The sequence below is a fragment of the Odontesthes bonariensis genome, chromosome 5 (genome assembly GCF_027942865.1).
Source record: "Odontesthes bonariensis isolate fOdoBon6 chromosome 5, fOdoBon6.hap1, whole genome shotgun sequence".
Taxonomy (NCBI): domain Eukaryota; kingdom Metazoa; phylum Chordata; class Actinopteri; order Atheriniformes; family Atherinopsidae; genus Odontesthes; species Odontesthes bonariensis.
Genome location: NC_134510.1, coordinates 32,138,306 through 32,155,450, shown reverse-complemented (window position 1 = coordinate 32,155,450; position 17,145 = coordinate 32,138,306). Strand labels below are relative to the sequence as shown.

The 17,145-nt window shown below is 38.4% G+C and overlaps 1 protein-coding gene across 2 annotated transcripts; it reads right to left on the bottom strand.

Moving 5' to 3' along the window:
• Positions 1 to 361: 361 nt before the first annotated feature.
• LOC142380861 (alpha-1A adrenergic receptor) lies at positions 362 to 4,808 on the bottom strand. Of its 2 annotated transcripts, none has more exons than XM_075466807.1 (2): positions 4,513 to 4,808; positions 362 to 1,776 (listed from the first exon to the last, which is right to left on the bottom strand). In XM_075466807.1, the coding sequence occupies exon 2, from the start codon at positions 1,740 to 1,742 to the stop codon at positions 708 to 710; it is 1,035 nt and encodes a 344-aa protein (XP_075322922.1). In that variant the 5' UTR covers positions 1,743 to 1,776; positions 4,513 to 4,808; the 3' UTR covers positions 362 to 707. The 2 variants fall into 2 exon arrangements, with proteins under 2 accessions (XP_075322922.1, XP_075322921.1); XM_075466806.1 differs by having other exon boundaries at positions 4,517 to 4,808.
• Positions 4,809 to 17,145: the final 12,337 nt, after the last annotated feature.

Genomic DNA, 17,145 nt, shown 5'->3' with positions numbered 1-17,145 from the left:
ATATACTCAGCTGAGATAACCAATTACAAGCACTCAAGCACAGAAAAAGTCATTTTCTGAAAGTATGTTCTCTTGTATGCTTTTTTTTTAAAAAACATAGAAATTATTGTGCAATTCTCTCTTCTCTACTTTTCATGTGTTGCTGAACTCCTCCCTTGATAAAAAGTGTTTTGAAATGATTGAAAATAAATGCACTGCATAAAAAAACCCTGAATTTTCTTTAAAATGGACATAAAACTTCCTGTAACATTTCATAAATTAATCAGTACATCAATGTATCTAACCTTATATTGGAACATAATAAATAAATATAACATAATAAAAAAAACTCATTGTTTGATATATCTTAATATTGTGCCGTGACATCCAAATATCTTTGCCAAAGTGTACAAACAAAAACCACATGTTGTTTTTAATCTGTTTTAATCAATTACACACTGAGACGGGTCTCAGCTATTTAACATCACACAGATCAAGACAAATGACCACAAAAGAATATTTATATCCAAAATATGAGATCCAGAAACACTACATGCTTTATATCAATGTAAAAAAAGTTTTACAACAGCAATCCACAAGACATGCAGATACAATACGTCTCTTAATGAGACTCACAATGTGATGGGCAAAAGACTTGAGGCACATACAGACATCTAAACATCCAGCCTGTTCAAATCTTGTCTTTAGTCTTCAGTCTTGGCATTGTTTTAAGCTTTGGTGGTGTTTTGTCTGTGGGAAGGCAATAGAAGTTTGTGTGCACACAGTCTAAACTTCTGATCCCTCACACTGTAGATAATAACATTCCAGCAACTGTTGGTGGCCAAAATCCAGAAGGCAAAAAAGGAAAAGTTGCACCATATATTTCCCAAAACGTTCCCGACCACGAAGACAGCGATGGGGGTGAACGACGCAGTGAAGGCTACCGTTAGAGTTCCAATAGTCTTGGCTGCTTTAATGTCTGAGAACGAAGGATTGCTCGTGCTATGGCATTCAGTCTCTGCCAGGGTTTTCCTTCGTTTTGAGTGTTGCCTGATGCTGGACAGAGAGATGATGTTAATGACAACCGTGCTACCGAGGAGGGTGAAGTCAAAAGTGGGGAAGAGGAGGAGGATGTTCCAGGCCTGACTGGGGAACTCACCGATGGACCCTAAGGCATAGTTACACATCCTGCTGCAGGAGTTATACTCCAGGGCAATCTCACTGCTGAAGACCATTGGAGAAACAGCCAAGAGGAAACTCCCCACCCAAGAGAGGACAATGAGGATTGTGGTCCTTTTACGAGTAATAACAGAGTCCTTGTGCAGCGGCCTCAGCACTGCAATGCTCCGCTCGATTGTCAATAGGAAGATAGTTGTGATGGAGACAAAGGTGCAACCAGCAAAGATGGGGCCGATGATGTTACATGGGTGGAAACTCACTGATTGTGAGTTGTATGAAGTCCACTCTGGTGCAGAGTCAGCCACCATAAGATAGACCTCAGCGTAGACGGACAGCGGCACCACAAATATCCCTACTGCCAGATCAGCCACGGCTAGGGACGCCTTCAGGTAGCCCTGCGGAGTGTGGAAGTGTTTGGTCCCAAGGACCACAGCCAGAGTCACCAGATTCCCAAACAAGATGGCGAATATCAGCAGCACCATGAAGAGCACCATCAGGATTTTGTTGGCCAGAGTGCAGCAGCACACAGTGCAGTGTGCTGGCGCACTTCTGTCCAACATGGTCGGTGTGCTGGTCTCAATCATTGGATAAAATGATGCCACACATTCACTTCAGTACCTAATAAAAAAACACAAACAGATAAAGATATCAGGCATCAGTTGTTTGTACAGAAAATGAGGACAGAAGAAGAGGATAGAGGAGAGAAATCAAACAACACAAAACATTTTGAGATTGAATACAACAGCAACTTCATCCAGTATTCTTTAGGTTAACTATATTTTACTAAGTAATGTACTATTCCTGAAAAATCTTAACCAGTTTGTTTAACTTAAGACACATCAATTCAAACCCATGTTTCCATATGTGTAGACATGCCTGCAACATGAATGGTTGTGTTTTCATTATTATAAAATGATCAATTTATATTCAAAGATACTAGAGAAGGTCATACTTGCTCTTCTGTTATGCTGCATTAACATTAGTACGGTAGCCAAGAGCAAACAAACCAAATGCTGTTTCCAGAGCAGGCTATTCATGTTTTTCACGGCCACTGTAATTTGGGATAGGTGATGTTTTTTTTCAGCTCTGTGCAGTTTGTACAACTACACATTACACATTGGTCCTTTATATTCTACAAGTCTGTTGTTGAGAGCGTCATTTCCTCTTGCGTCATCTGTTGGGGCAGCAGCATCAGAACCAGGGACCTAAAAAGACTCAACAACCTGATAAGGAAGGCTGGTTCTGTTCTGGGGACGACTGTGGAACCTCTGGAGACAATAATGCAAAGAAGGATTTTGCATAAAATCAAGAGAATTATGGACAACCCTGAACATCCTCTCCATGAGACTGTTATCAGAAAACAGAGTCTCTTCAGTCAAAGGCTTCTTCAGTTTGGATGCAAAACGGACCACTACAGGAAATCTTTCCTGCCCACAGCCATCAGCATCTATAATAACTCCTTGATTTAATTGAGCTACATCAACATTTAATTTCCCTCTGGGATAAATAAAGTATTTTTGAATTTGAATTGAATTGAATTGAATTAACTGCACATCTACCTATTTAATTCTGCATCACAACTTAACTGTGTAGAAACAATATGATTCTGACTGCCTTTCAACCACATCCCTCCATCTCTGCCCTGCATTTTTAAATTGCTCTGCTGTCACTGTCATCCACCCATTAGATCTCCGGTTCCTGTCATTCGACTTTCATGTCCACCTCACTTCAAATTGAGCTTTTTGGTTAAAAACCACTTTTATCCAGTTATTTGTCAGACTGATAGTGTTTTGAGGGACACCTGGTGGCTCAACGGTGAAAGTGCATATAGCATAATCACAAAAACCACAGTTTGATCCCTGGTCAGAGCTGCTCTGCTCTACAGTGAGGTATGGGCAAAATACCGAAAAGACAAAATGTATACATTCACGTGGAACTATAACCGTATGATGTACGCATAGTTTGATTTGCATATATTTTGTATAATGGTCTGAGAACTCAATACGCTACCATAGAATAATGAAAAAGAACTAGCACAGAAAACAGAGAAATCATAGAAAAACTGCTGCAACATAAGAAAAAAAAGCTTCAAACTTACTGTCTGCGTGCAAAAGAGAAAAGAGATACGTAATTTGGGTAAATTACCTCAGTGGATATTTCACAAGAAAATACAATTTCTTGTAAGTTAAGCAATATTCTATTTATTAAAAAAATAAAATGTCTCAGAAAACCCTCAGTTGTTAAAAAGTGCTTTGAAAATGACTTCTTAGAGCTTTGTGATCAGTTAGAGTGATCAGGTAACCAAATTTGTTTTATGTTTGTGTTGCAATGGAGCAAAACGACATCAAAGTCGTATACAAGGATGCGCCACGGGCGCAATGAACAGATCAGTTGGCACACGAGCAGGATCCAGCTGCTCATGGGAGGTCATGTGGGGCAGCCCGTGTAGATAGATACATAACAGCCTACTACTAACTTCAGATGATGTAATAATCCGGCCGCAATAACAACAGCTGTAGTAGTAAACAAAACCTAGCTGACGCGTGCAGCCTCTTTAATCCATGATCAGGCAGGTTCTTGGAAATCCTTCTCAGCATATTCTCGAGATGCATTTTATCTGAGTAAATTTAAGCTCACGCCGGTCAGTTTGATATAATCTAAAACGGTTTCAAAGTTTCAAAAACCTATAATGACCTAAGGAGAAAAAAATATAGATTTACGCCCTGAGTCCGATTTCTCTTAAATGTCCTCGAGACCCTCCTCAGTCACTGGTCTCCATCCCTGCACGGCAGTCCATACATGGTTATGGTTTGAGTTTCCAAGCGCGCACAGAGAGCGCATTTTGACTTGGAAAGATTGACTGAAAACCTCAACTGTGAGGATTTCATCACAAGTTAATATATAAATGAAACAAACACGCGACGGTGAAAAAAAAAAACAAATCTCCGAGTTCAGATGATAAGAAATGTCAGCTCGAGGCTACTCTGTCATTGCTTATTCTTTCTTTTATTTTCAGCTAGCTTTTTTTCCTCACTGTATATCCATCTAAAGCGCACAGTCATGCAGAACCCCCCCTGATCTCTAACCATTAATCGTCTTAATTCAAAGGGAAATCCATAAAAAAAAGACAAAAATAAATAATCTGCGTTAGTGCGAACCGATAAGCGCTACCCAGATAGTCTGTGCGTCCTCTGTCACAACCTCTTGAAATATACTCATTTTTAGGCTTTTCTATTTAGAATTTCCTTTTTTAAAACAAGTCAGAACCTACTGTATTTCTTTCAAGAGCGACAGTTTAAAAAAAAAAAAGATTTTCTTGGTCAGATAATGGATACCATATAAAACTCTACTCACTTACAGTTTGAAATTCCTTCAGGATACCAGGAGATGCCAGCAGTATGCATTTCACTAATGTAAATCCACTCATAACCGCTTCATACACATAGCAGTCCTCAAGACGAAAATACAGACTGAAGTAGAAGGGTCCAGGATTAGAAGTGAATTTCCTATGTGCAGATGTTGGCACGCGTAAGGTGGGGGGAAGAATCTATGGCGCCAGGCTCTGCGCTCTGATCCGCACGGCTCCGGAGAGACTGTTAAGTGTCTCCTCCGCTGGTTTCTCCATTGGCTGAGGTCGGATGCTGATGACAGAGAAGTCCACCCCCCATTATATGACGCCAACTGCACATCAGGAAAGAGGAATTTAAGGCAGAGGTGAGTGGTGTTTCTTCTAAATGTGTCCAAGTGGTCAACCGATTGTGAAATTGCGTAATTTTTCATCATTAACCCAGAAACCTTCAACAGGCTAGAGGGTTAATTTGCATTTTTCCTCTCTTCTATTTCACTGATTCTTAATTTCACACCTAAACCTGTTCAATAGAACATAGCATGCTTCCTCAGCCAAAGTCATTGCTGCAGCATGAAAGGAGTTTGGTTCCATTTGACCACTTTCAGGTTTAACACTACAACTACCAGAATACACTAATCACTCATTTTGTTATGGTAATGAGGCTGTTAGGGGCCGTGTGTGGGGTGAGGGGTGAGGGGGTCACACCTTACAGTGGTAACAGCCAAGACAAACAGGGACAGACAGCTTCTTCCCAAGGGCTGTCAGCCTCCAAAATCACCACAGGTAAATAGCAACTTGCATGAAGATATCAGCAGCAAAGACAGATAGCACAGTTTGGCGGACAGTGTGTTACAGTTTTTCTTCATTGGTTTGGCTCATTTCTTGAAACTGAGATGTCATTCTCAAAACATGGACAAATCCCAAAACTAATTTGCAGTTCCTCACAACAGAATGGCATTTATCATTGCTTTCATCAAATTTCAAATGCTTTTGTACATGTCTCAATCATTTAGTACATCCTTGCAAATGGCTGTGTACAAGTATCCTACAGTTAACACAATCAGCTTACATTTAGTACAATTTTCAAATGAATGTACCTTTCTGATCTATCCCAATTGGTTATCTATCGCAATTGTTAGATGGATAAATACCAGTGCATGTGGACTACTGCTTCATTTCCCTCAAGAATTTTGTGGTGAAAGAAGCTCCTCTCCAAGGAATGAAGATGCAGAGATACAGCACTCAACCCACATTTCCACAACAAAAGGAGTGTCCGCAGGGGGTCCAAAGGGTCAAATGACCCTCTTGTGGGTCTTTTAGGTTAAAAAAAAAAAGGTCAATTGTCCCCTCCGTGGTAGTTCTAGTGTAGTTTGACATGTGAGGCACATCACCAGGACCTCCAGTTGCAATGCTTGATTACCATCCAGTCAACCAGGCATCCAATTTATTTATTCCGAATGCCCAAAAATGAGAACATTGGGAAGCACGCCCTCAGATGACATAATAAGAGCCTTTTAAGGTGGGTCCTGCTTCGCTTGTGGCCATGTATAGTGGCGGTTGATAATGTAGGTTTTGGTCATTTATTATGAGTCAGACTTGAAAGGTAACAACAGAAGTTGGAAATGGTTGGATTTCCAGAAAGGAAGGTGCAGATTAAGAAGTCAAGAGATAAGAGGAGCTGATATCAGGCCAGTGAGGTATTTTTTTCTCTCTGTGAGGCCTCATAGAAAGTGAATCTTAACAGAGTGCGTACTGCATAAATTAACAATAACACTGAAATTCATTTTTTTGTTCTCACTTAAAACCAAAATGCAATGTGAAATCATTACAAATACTTCAAACCCTGTTTATTTAATTACAGTACAAAATGTAGAAACAAAAATGTGATCTTCTCTTAAAACGTGATGTTTTAAATTGCAGCAACATGTTTAAAAAGAGGTGATATATGGTCAGCAAAAGACATAAACATGACCAATCATAGTCATGCATCTGCAGCTGCATATTTTACTAACAAAGAGAACGGACTATGATCCTAAACTTGTACTAGGATTTTGACATTTAATATTGGCTGAAAGCAACCTCGCTGCCTTGGCTAAAGCTGGAAAAAAGATGCTGTGTGAGTGAGCAAAATATTAAGCTGATTGATATCATCACTTCATCGTTTTAGCATGAGTATGTCTGATGATTTATGATTGCGTATCTTATTAATGTGTTGCAGGCGTATTTTTGAGGCAGTGTCAGATGGGACACTGATTTAAACCTTCTTTGCGACAAAAAGGACAAAAATAAAAACGCAAACAAGTATATGGGCTTATTGAAAGTGTCTTACTTTATCTTTTATCTAATAATCTTTTAAATGGTTGTCCAATGACTTTCATTACAAAAACTTTTTTTAAATGGATGTGGATACTAATTTAAATGTAAGCTATAGATTTAATTTAATGCTATTTGGGATATGCTGTGCACTCCAGTCATGAATATGCTTTTTGCATTGGTCATTGCACAAGGTAATCGGGACATCAACACATCACCATAATGAGTTATACCAGCGCTTGAGACACTGGACTGAAGCCTGGTTTATAGTCGGTAAAGGCTGAGTTATACTTCTTTTAACTGCCCTTGCGCTTGCGTCTTGCGCGTATGTTAATGGCTCGAGACGTTTATACTTCATTTTGCTTTGTCGGCGGTTGCGTGTGCTGCGTGGCGATTCACCGCCAGGACAGTAGGTGGAGTAGCGGGTTTTTTCAATGACAAGCCTACTACGATGAAAAGAAATTCACCGCCAGGACCTCTTTGGCAAGTCTCTCTTCCATAGATTCATGCTTCTTCTTCTTCTTGTAAATAGCCGGTATTTTGTCAGATTTTCAACACCTTGGGGGTCTAAAACGACTACTTTCTCGCCTGAAAACGTTTCAAATGTTACTAAAGTTATATATTTACAGAGTTTAGCCTATAGCTTAAGGGAAATCAGCTTTTCAGGCCGGCTGATTTCGGCTCGGGCAGGAGTGAAGTGCATTGTGTGTAAACGTTCTGCATACTGTCAGATCGATCAAGTAGTAGGCGGTTTCGACCACAGCCAGTGGCTTGCGCTTGCGTCTTGCGTGAAGTTTAGAAAATTGAGGTGACACACGCAAGTACGCAAGGGGGGGCTTGCAACCGCGCAAGGACTTGCGTTGCGGCCTGCGTCTTGCGTTGCGTCTTGCGTTAAGCCTGGTTTATAGTCGGTAACGCAAGACGCAACGCAAGACGCAAACCGCAACGCAAGCCCTTGCGCGGTTGCAAGCCCCCCCTTGCGTGCTTGCCCGCTACTCCACCTACTGTCCTGGCGGTGAATCGCCACGCAGCGCACGCAACCGCCGACAAAGCAAAATGAAGTATAAACGTCTCGAGCCATTAACATACGCGCAAGACGCAAGCGCAAGGGCAGTTAAAAGAAGTATAACTCAGCCTTTACTGTATTCTTCATTCCAAACAGCAGATAGCTACTGAGAAAATGATAGCACTACACAGGAACACAACTAGAGGGAGCTGTACGGGGAGTTTAAAGATATCTGTTCACTTTTAATGAGTATTTGATGTTTTGGTAACATAACAACACTTGTACATTCTTTGATGGCTTGTATAGACGGATCTGCTTTAAACGTGGAAGTGGAAGAGTTGTGTGGTGGATGACCAGCCGAAACGACACCGAAGCACCTGGCGCACCAGGTTATTGTCAATTCAATTTTGGCGCAGGCTCAATGGACCTGTAGTGTCTGCAAGATCAAATATGTGGCAACCAGGTGTGAGGTGTCCTCCTGGATGTTGAGTTCTACAAGTCCTTTATGAAGGGGGAGATGCAAGCCAATGTTTCTTTGTACATTTCAACAGTAGAACATATGAGAAGTTTATCAGCAGCTTTCCTCTCAGGATGCTTTTCCTAGGAAGTCTCAGGGAGTGTCGTTCTTTCCTAAAAACACTGGTGTTATTAAGTCCAGGAGAAGTAAACAAAGATGAAGGCACTAAGGAATCAGAAAGTTTGGAACCTCAACGTAGTCTCCTTTAATGTTTATGGGGGGCTGATCATCTATATTGCTGCTTAGAAAGCAAAAAAGTGGGTATTCATATTTTTTTTTACATGTTTTCTAAATCGTCTACCACTCGGAAATCAGATGATAGTTGTCAGGTCATTCAGTGCAGTCAGATGCCATCTTTCTGCTTCTCTTTAATATCTGGAGTCTTTTTCTCATAACAATCTTTAATCTTCTGCTTTTCAGGAAGTAGCAGAAACTGTGTGGCATAGCCACTCCTTTCATCTGAGGAGTTGTAAACAGCACCTGATCGTAGTAGTATCATTTATCTGCAGGTTTGGCTGCAGTCATGCAGTGGACACAACATAAAAAACTGTAATCCTGTGGTAATCCTTAATCCAGGAGTCACAGCGGGTGGCTTCAGTCCAATGCTTCAAATCACAGCGAGGGGAGTTGGTTTCAATGGCCTCGTTTAGATGGACATCAGCATGAAGCCGTTCAGCTGCTTTGTTTTAATATCTTTTCACTGATTTTTTTTTTTTTCCCATGACCAATACTCTATGGTATCTAGATTGAAGGGTAATTCTGTCATCCATTTTAAAAATCAACTTTAATGCTCTTTATCTGAAGTTTCTCTCAGCATCTTTTTAAATGAGAACACAGGATGAAAAGTCTTAGTAAGGGGATTTTTATCTTGTTGTGTCAGACATTTACAATTTTTCTGGTTTGTAGAAAGACACACAGCTTTATGTACAACATGAATAAACTGTAACAACATAGAAATTATCCATTTTAACACTCCTGCTATACTCATCCTTCCTTCATTCCATTAATCCTTCATCATCAGGTGTAGGTCCTGGAAACTGAAGGTTCCCCATCATCAGGGATGTTATCTCAAAAGTAGTTTGTTTGTTTCAACACCATCTATGAAGGCTGTCTTAATTTTTTAGTTTTTAACTTCATGTCTGTTGATTAATGTCAGCCCTGAAACCCGGTGCACAGGTTGGCAGAGGATTGTGAGATAACTCAACTCAGCTCTGAATAGCACTTCAAAGTGTCATAAGGAAAAATGTGTCTCCAGGTGGCTTAGAAACACAGTGTAAGTGACTTTTTTTTTCTGATGTGACACTCATTTACTCACTCCAGCCTGTGAATGTGCATTTAAATGTTCAAAATTGCAAGTGCGAGATTTTCGACAGACCCTTGGGGAGAATTTCAACAGATGTAGCCAAGATTGTAGTTTTAACTGGGCAGCAACAGCCCTTTGAATCAGTTTATTTATAGTGTCCTCATCTCATGGAAGGATTGATTTGTTGTGGAGAAACCATTATTACTGGGTTCTGTGATTTGTTAGTATTAATCATAACAGGAGCACCTATTGGAATGTCATTCATGTTTATTCATAGAACATAAATTAATCATGAATTGCATTTAAGGTGCCTCTTTGCTGTTGTCGTCCTTGATTTTATGTTATTGTCCAAGTTGGAACATTTGTCTGAGCGTAACAGTTGCGTATTGCATACAATATCCAATAGGTACAGTAAGTACTATCAAGTAGGTACATATGCTGATGGAATGTCCCATTCCAACCATTTGAACATTGCAGATCAAACACACTGCTCAAAAAAACTGCTCATGAAGAAAGGACACAATGAAAAATCCCATGGTGGTGATGATTCCTACATATCTGATCAGGCATCTGCTGGATGCAAATGTGTTTTATCCACAGAGTGCGAAGGATCAGCTGCCAATGTCTTAGTACTAGACATCACAGGACACCACCAGACATCCTGTGTCCGTGCCTTGACAAGCCAGAGCTGTAGGAAGGCATATGCTATTAGATAGCTGGGGCCAGATGCATGTGCACAAAGGAATAATTATGCATATACATTCTTTGTGCCAGATATGTACATACATACGACTCTCCATTTACCGGTAATCATAATAGAGCAATAAGCACGTCCATGAGCTTGACTGCATCCACTTTTTACCATGAACGGATACGGACACTCATCTAATCAGCCACATATACGGAATTAAATCTGGGCCAAAATGTTTGTTTATTTGAAAGAAATATTGCAGTGCAGTAAAAGTTTATTAAAATTGATATATATATATATTCTTTTTCTTTCATGTTTGAGGCTTTTTTTTCCACATTTTGTATTTCATACTCAGATCCTTGCTATCAATTTAGAAAAAAACAACATATTTTTCAGTTTCATTCTCTTTCAGATTCCTTTTTTTGTTTGTTTTGTTTCTAATTTTTGCCACTATATGGCAGGAGAGATGGGGAATCAGGTGACAATGGTTGGAATCATGAGTAACAGCACAACTGGGGAGGCAGAAGAAACTCAAGAAACATGGTAAGAGTTTCTTTTTTAGAAACCTTCTGCACACAATCTGTTAAGAAAGCCTATAACATGCACTGTAGACACAGTTTGATTCAGGTCAGATTTGCACAGAAAAGAAGTAGAGAAATCCGGTAATTTTCCTGGGAACTAAAACACCAAGTAATGTGAGTAGAACATTCCCAGTGATACCAAATTCAGTTTGATAGAAGTCTTGATATGAAAGGAGCAAAGTTGAGATGAAATGTTTCATAATGGTGAAATTAGGAGAAGGCAACAGCAGAACAGAGCTGGGCTAAGAGAAACAGGAATAGGCAGAAAGAGGCTGAGGAGAGTTTATTGCTGCTGTAAAATATCGAACCTTTTGCATTTAAAATCGTAAAAGAGAGAAAAACGTTTGTTTTAAAATAATCTAAGTTGCTTCTTTTTCCCATTTCCATCTCAACATCAGGGTTACGTTACTCTAAAATGTGTATACATATAGTCTGGAGAATGCAAGCAAACATTTTTAAGGATTACAAAACATCCCGAGGGTGAATAATGCTCCAAACTTTCTAAATTGGGAAAGATGTAAAAATAGTGGCACCAAAGGTAACTCTGGTAAGTCTGAGAACGCCTGTGTTACTGTTACTTTGAAATCTTCTGTTCTCTCAGTGTTTTTTATCTTGTTAGTCTTGCTTCCTGCTCAACACCTGTTTTGTTTAATTGATTACCACACAGATTTGTTCCTGCTATCTTCAGCTGGTTCTAATCATTCTCAACTCACTCAGTATATGCACTCCCCTGTTCATGTTGTTCTCGGCAAGATTTTCCATAGTGTCAGGCTATTGAAACATTTGTCCCTCGTGTTTCTTCTGCCTGCTCCCCATCTGATTTTTATGCTTTTAAAGACACGAGGAATTATACCATAAAAAAAAATAAATAAATATATATATCATTATACATATTGGCAACTCTTAATTGCTTTTAAGCTCACTTAAAAAATTTAAATCTGACCTTTGAATGAATTACAACAACCTATAGAATGAATGAATAATTTAAAATGACATTTATACGAAGGATCTCACAGTGATGATTACCAGCAGAATCATCCAACATGCTGCCAGTGGTGGAAATACTTAGTTAAAGAAGGATGTATATTCCTTTAAACTAAAAAAATATAGCCAATAAGATTCCACAATTTCCATCACCTTCAAACAAATATTTTGTTGTGTTGAGCAGGAACTCTCTATCAGCCATGGTCGATATTTGTAATATTTGTTGTTGTGTCAGTATTTAAGACTAATGCAGTTTTAACAAACAATAACAAAGATACCGCCTCAATCTGTATGTGTGTGTATTTTCACCTGTGTGTTTCATCCTCAACCCTTTCTGAGCATAGTGGTCTCCGGTTCTTTATCTGAAGTTTCTCTCAGCATCTATTTGAATGAAATCCCAGGATGAAAAGCATGAGTGAGGGGCTTTTTACTCCCATTTAGGAGTCGTGTCAGGGCTAAGATCTTATGCGAATGCATACTCTGATGGTTCTCAAGCCTGCACACTTTTTCCCCCACAAGTCTTTTCCATCAGATGGTAAAAGACTGATATGATTCATTCATTGTTATAATGTCAATTTGCTGTCTTCAGATGCCCTGTGCTCTTCAACAGCAAATGGATCAGCTCTTTCATCACTGAACACAGTATAAATGCAAAAAAAAATTGCTTGTCACATACAGCATTTAAAGCGATGAAGAAAGAAACCTGGCACATCATGTTCTAACACTTGGAGAGCTATCACTGGCCAAACTGATCTCAAGGAAAAATATGAAATCTTCTTGACACAGAAAACTTTTGTGTTCATGCTGATGAAAAAAAACACAGTACATGTGGTTTGTGTCTCCAACATGTTTTGTGTGTTTAGCCATGTGGGAAAAACTTGGCAGGCAGTGATCCAGGACAAGGATAATTTCATGTGGTACATCATTACAGAGTCTGTTTTAATGCATGATGTTTTCCTAACCTTAACCAAGTAGTTTGTAATGTGTAAAACAGTTAGGATAAAACAACTCAAGCCTAAAATTCAATTGAAAGTGAATCTACTTTAAAACTTCAGTGGTTGGGCAGCGCCATCCCTCAACCCGTCAGACCTCCAAATGGAGACTCCTAAATGTGATGGGACATCATTTCACGATTATTTCACAAAATATACTGAAGTAACCTGTGTTCCTCTACGGAGTTATTTTCATGTCCAAAGTGTGAAAATCATATCTGTGGGCATGAATCACTAGATTACGTTTTTCTGACTAATTCACATTGTGCTGTAAGGCTGATGTGGCTGAGAAAGGATACCCACTTCCAAAAAGGTTATAATGGGATTTCATTAACTGTATTTATATAACTGTGTGGAGGCAGCTGTCAAAACCAAACTGTTGCCAAAGCCTTTAAAAAGGCTTCTGTTTTTCTACTAAAGGAATATTCTGCAGTTCTGATAGAACTAAACACTTTTCCTTCTCATTCCTGCTGTTAGTGTTACAGTGCAAGACTAAGTTGATTAAAATATTCCAACTGAAGCCTTGACGAATACTACGTCTCCTGCATTTATTTTAGACAAGCCCCTTCTTCAAAAATATCTGTAGAAATGTGGACCCTAAAAGATTTATATGATGAAAAATCTGTGGGTTTGCAAATGGTTTCTGAAGGAACTCCCACACAACATGATTGATTTCAGCCATAACATAATATTCCAGTCAGAACATCTGTTGAAGACAAATGTTTCAATCAAACCTCAGAAACAACACAGTAGCCTCACCAGTTCTCATTCTTCCCTGAAAGATTAGAAAATCACAACTTGACAGGAAGGGTTTGTTTTCTATCCACCGCTGTGCAACATTGAAACTAATGTGTGCTGTGATCGTTTCTCCTTCACAGAAAGCTCAGAGCAAATGAATTCTCCCTCCACGCTGCCTTCACCGTAGACAGAGGGAGAAAACCTGCTCTGTCGGTTCATTAGACATTTAATTTAAAAGTCAAGTAGACACACTGAAATAACAGCAGCCTTAATAATATTGGTGTTAGGTTGAAATGTCAGTTTGAGTTTCGTTACTGCAGGCTCAAAATTAAATGCCTATTAGGTTTAAGTAAAGAGCATTGTGTATTCCAGCATCGCCAAGCCGTTCCTCGGGCCTTACTCTTAAAGAATCATGGAAGAAAAAAGGCTGGCATGTAAACATAATAGTTTAAATAAAAAAGAGAAACAGTTTGCAATCAGCAGCTATACTATAACTTGGAGTGGGTATCTCACACTTAAATTTGCAGAGTTCTATCAAATTTACACAAAAATAGGCTTTTAAAGATACCAGTTGAATGTACATTTAAATCCACGCGTGCGACTGAATGTGATTTGTTGACAGTTTAATCACATATTTTGTTGAGATAAATCAGCTCAGCTGCTCTGAGCACAATGCCCTCTGTTACCCATGACACTCAGAAGTAATAGCTTTCACTAGGTTTCTTTTGTGTCTGGTTGAACCACTTTTCTGTATTTTACAGATGAACATGTCACAGTGTAAGACAGAAAAAAATTTGATTTTTATCATGTTGAAGACATTGTGAGTAGGTCTGTGTTGAGCAAGCAGTGATTTATTAATGCTAACCAATTTGCTTTTATCTCGTAAACCTAACCAGATGGTTTGGATGCCTAATCCTTACTACACAGCAAGTAAATTGCAAGTTGGATTTGAAAAAATGAAAAAGCGGCCAAGGAAAGACCTACTTGGTTCTTTGTCTAAAAACACCACGTTTTCATTTTTGCCATTTAAACTTTTAAGCAATCTTTATGTGACAGTTTTAAAAATTACGTTAGACTTTACACTATTTGTAGCTATTTTTGAGTCCACATTCATATTGCTGTGTCGCAATACACCAAGCAATACATTCTGTGAGTTTCATGAATTGCTGTGAGACACAATTTAATTCAAGTTTAATAGTGTTTAAAAATGACAGTTTGTGCGACTATGAACAAATTAAACAAAAAAGTTTGAGAATGACATTCTATATGCTGATGAATTTTATTTTAAAATTTCTTTTTATTTAAACCAAAGATTGTAAGAGAAATATTAAATATTAAATCTGCTAAGTTTAGGACTAGATCGGGTTGGATAGTTTGTCATGTTAGCATTCAAGCTTTTGTGTATAAAATGGGTACAAAAGAAAATGTCATGAAGTGAAGTAGCAAAACCAATTTAATTGGTTAATCAGACTGCATTTTATTAAAGACTGATTACATTGGTGGGTATATTTAAAGTGCCTTGAGGTGACTTCTGTGGTAATTTGGTGCAATATAAGTAAACTGAATTTAAACTAAACTTATTTCAATGTAAATATCGGTTTAATAAAAAGTCAACGGAGTGTTTTATTCATCGTGTTTCATAGTGAATCATTCATGAAAAAATTCTCAGTTTGGATAATGAATAAAATTACTTTCTGCAATGAACAAGTCATTTCTCATTTGTATTTCTCTCTCACATCTTCCCTAGATGCCATACGTTCAACAGCAACTTAGACTTCTTACAGATGAGATGATGAGATAAAGAAGAGGTGGATTAATCTTGTCACGACTTGACAACAAGCTACGGACTAGCCGTCAGTGATAGTTTGCACCAGGCAATTAAAGGATTTTTCGTTGGACACAGCTTGGATTAAAGGATTAACTTCTGTTTCCGGTGAAAATGGCAAATTGACTATGTTCATCTTGCTGACAAATTGTGTCGGTTTAAGTCACTTTTTAGTAACAAGGCGAGACAGAAAGTAGAAGAAAATGGAAGTAAAAGCAAGCAGGCAGGTGACATGCAGAGATGGTCAAATAAAGATGGTTTGTGTTTGTCAGGAAGGAAAACTGCGAAGCATCTGTGCTTGCTCATGTGGAATTGCAAGGAAACGTTTTCAAAACTGGAAAGAAACAAGCACATTCAGTCCAAAAAGAATAAATGAACGTGTTGGGCCACATATAAAGCAAAAACAATTCAAAATTAAATGTATAAAGTGACAAACAGAAGCCTCCACGTGTGAGAGGCATTTGTTTGTATTGTTTTTTCTTTTAATTACCGGCAAAAAAAACCCATTTAGCAATAATTCTATCTACTCTGAGTTTACATCTCTTAACTGAAATGTGTTGCTGTTGATTCCAGTCTTAATTGAACCACTGGATTAAACAAAAAATAAACGTTTTCCTGCTCGCAGGTCTTTTTATTATTCCTCAAGTTGATCAAAGCTGCTGTGGACCTAATGTGCAAAGAGGTTTGAGTTCTGACCTTTGTCCCCCCTGAGAGACCTGCTGGACATGAATATTTTAGAGGTTGAGAGCCTTTCCTGACTGTTCAGGTTTGCCTGAAAAATTAACAACAAAATCTGTCAAAAACCCAATCCCAGTAGATTATGTGAAGGTGTAGTTCACAGCTAAGGTTTGAAAGTCTCCTGATTGAGTAAACTTGCTGTCATAACTAAAGTTGATTGGCTTTGTTAAAAATTTGCTTCATGCTCAAAGATATATTTCTGAGCAGTTCCATACAGTTCCAACATAGATGTCCAAAGAAAAGAATAGATTCTTTGCAATGAACCTTTTCATTTAATCAAATACAATTATCTAACAATAAATTATTTAATAATTATTAACAATAAAAAACAACAATTTGCAATTTTCATTCGGACATAGCTCACATTTTCTTTACAGAAGCACATGTTTATAGTCTCATGTGGAGGACAGCAACAATTCATGGACAAAAAGAGAGAAGATTTAATAGTTTTTTCTTTATCTTTTATTCAATTATTTGTGTTTATTTTCAACACTGATGGAAGCTTATTTTCTGTCGCGCTGTGTCTTCCAGTCAAACATAGTAAAGCAGAGCCCGCAGTAAGAAAACCAATCTATATTTAGTGTAAAAATCAATATAATGCCATTTTTTCTCCAAGCTATTTTTTAACACAGTTACACCTGCTAAAACAAGCCAATTAAATCTTTTTCCATTTTCAGTTGTAGTGTTAAAAACTTATAAACTAAAATAGTTTATAAGTTTTTAACTGGACTGTGAAAGGCAAATCCACACAGCAGGACTGAGGGTGACCTACCAAATGATTTGTAGCCAAGTATAATTATTCAATCTAGTCATTTTTCTAATCGTTGTTGTCGATATCATAGATTCCGTTTGAACGTTACGGTTGGTTGTAAAGAAAATGTCTGTGCCTACTTTTGCAGCCCCGAGCTCTTCACCCTCATTGTAAATGAGTGCGTCACCCAGGGTGTGAT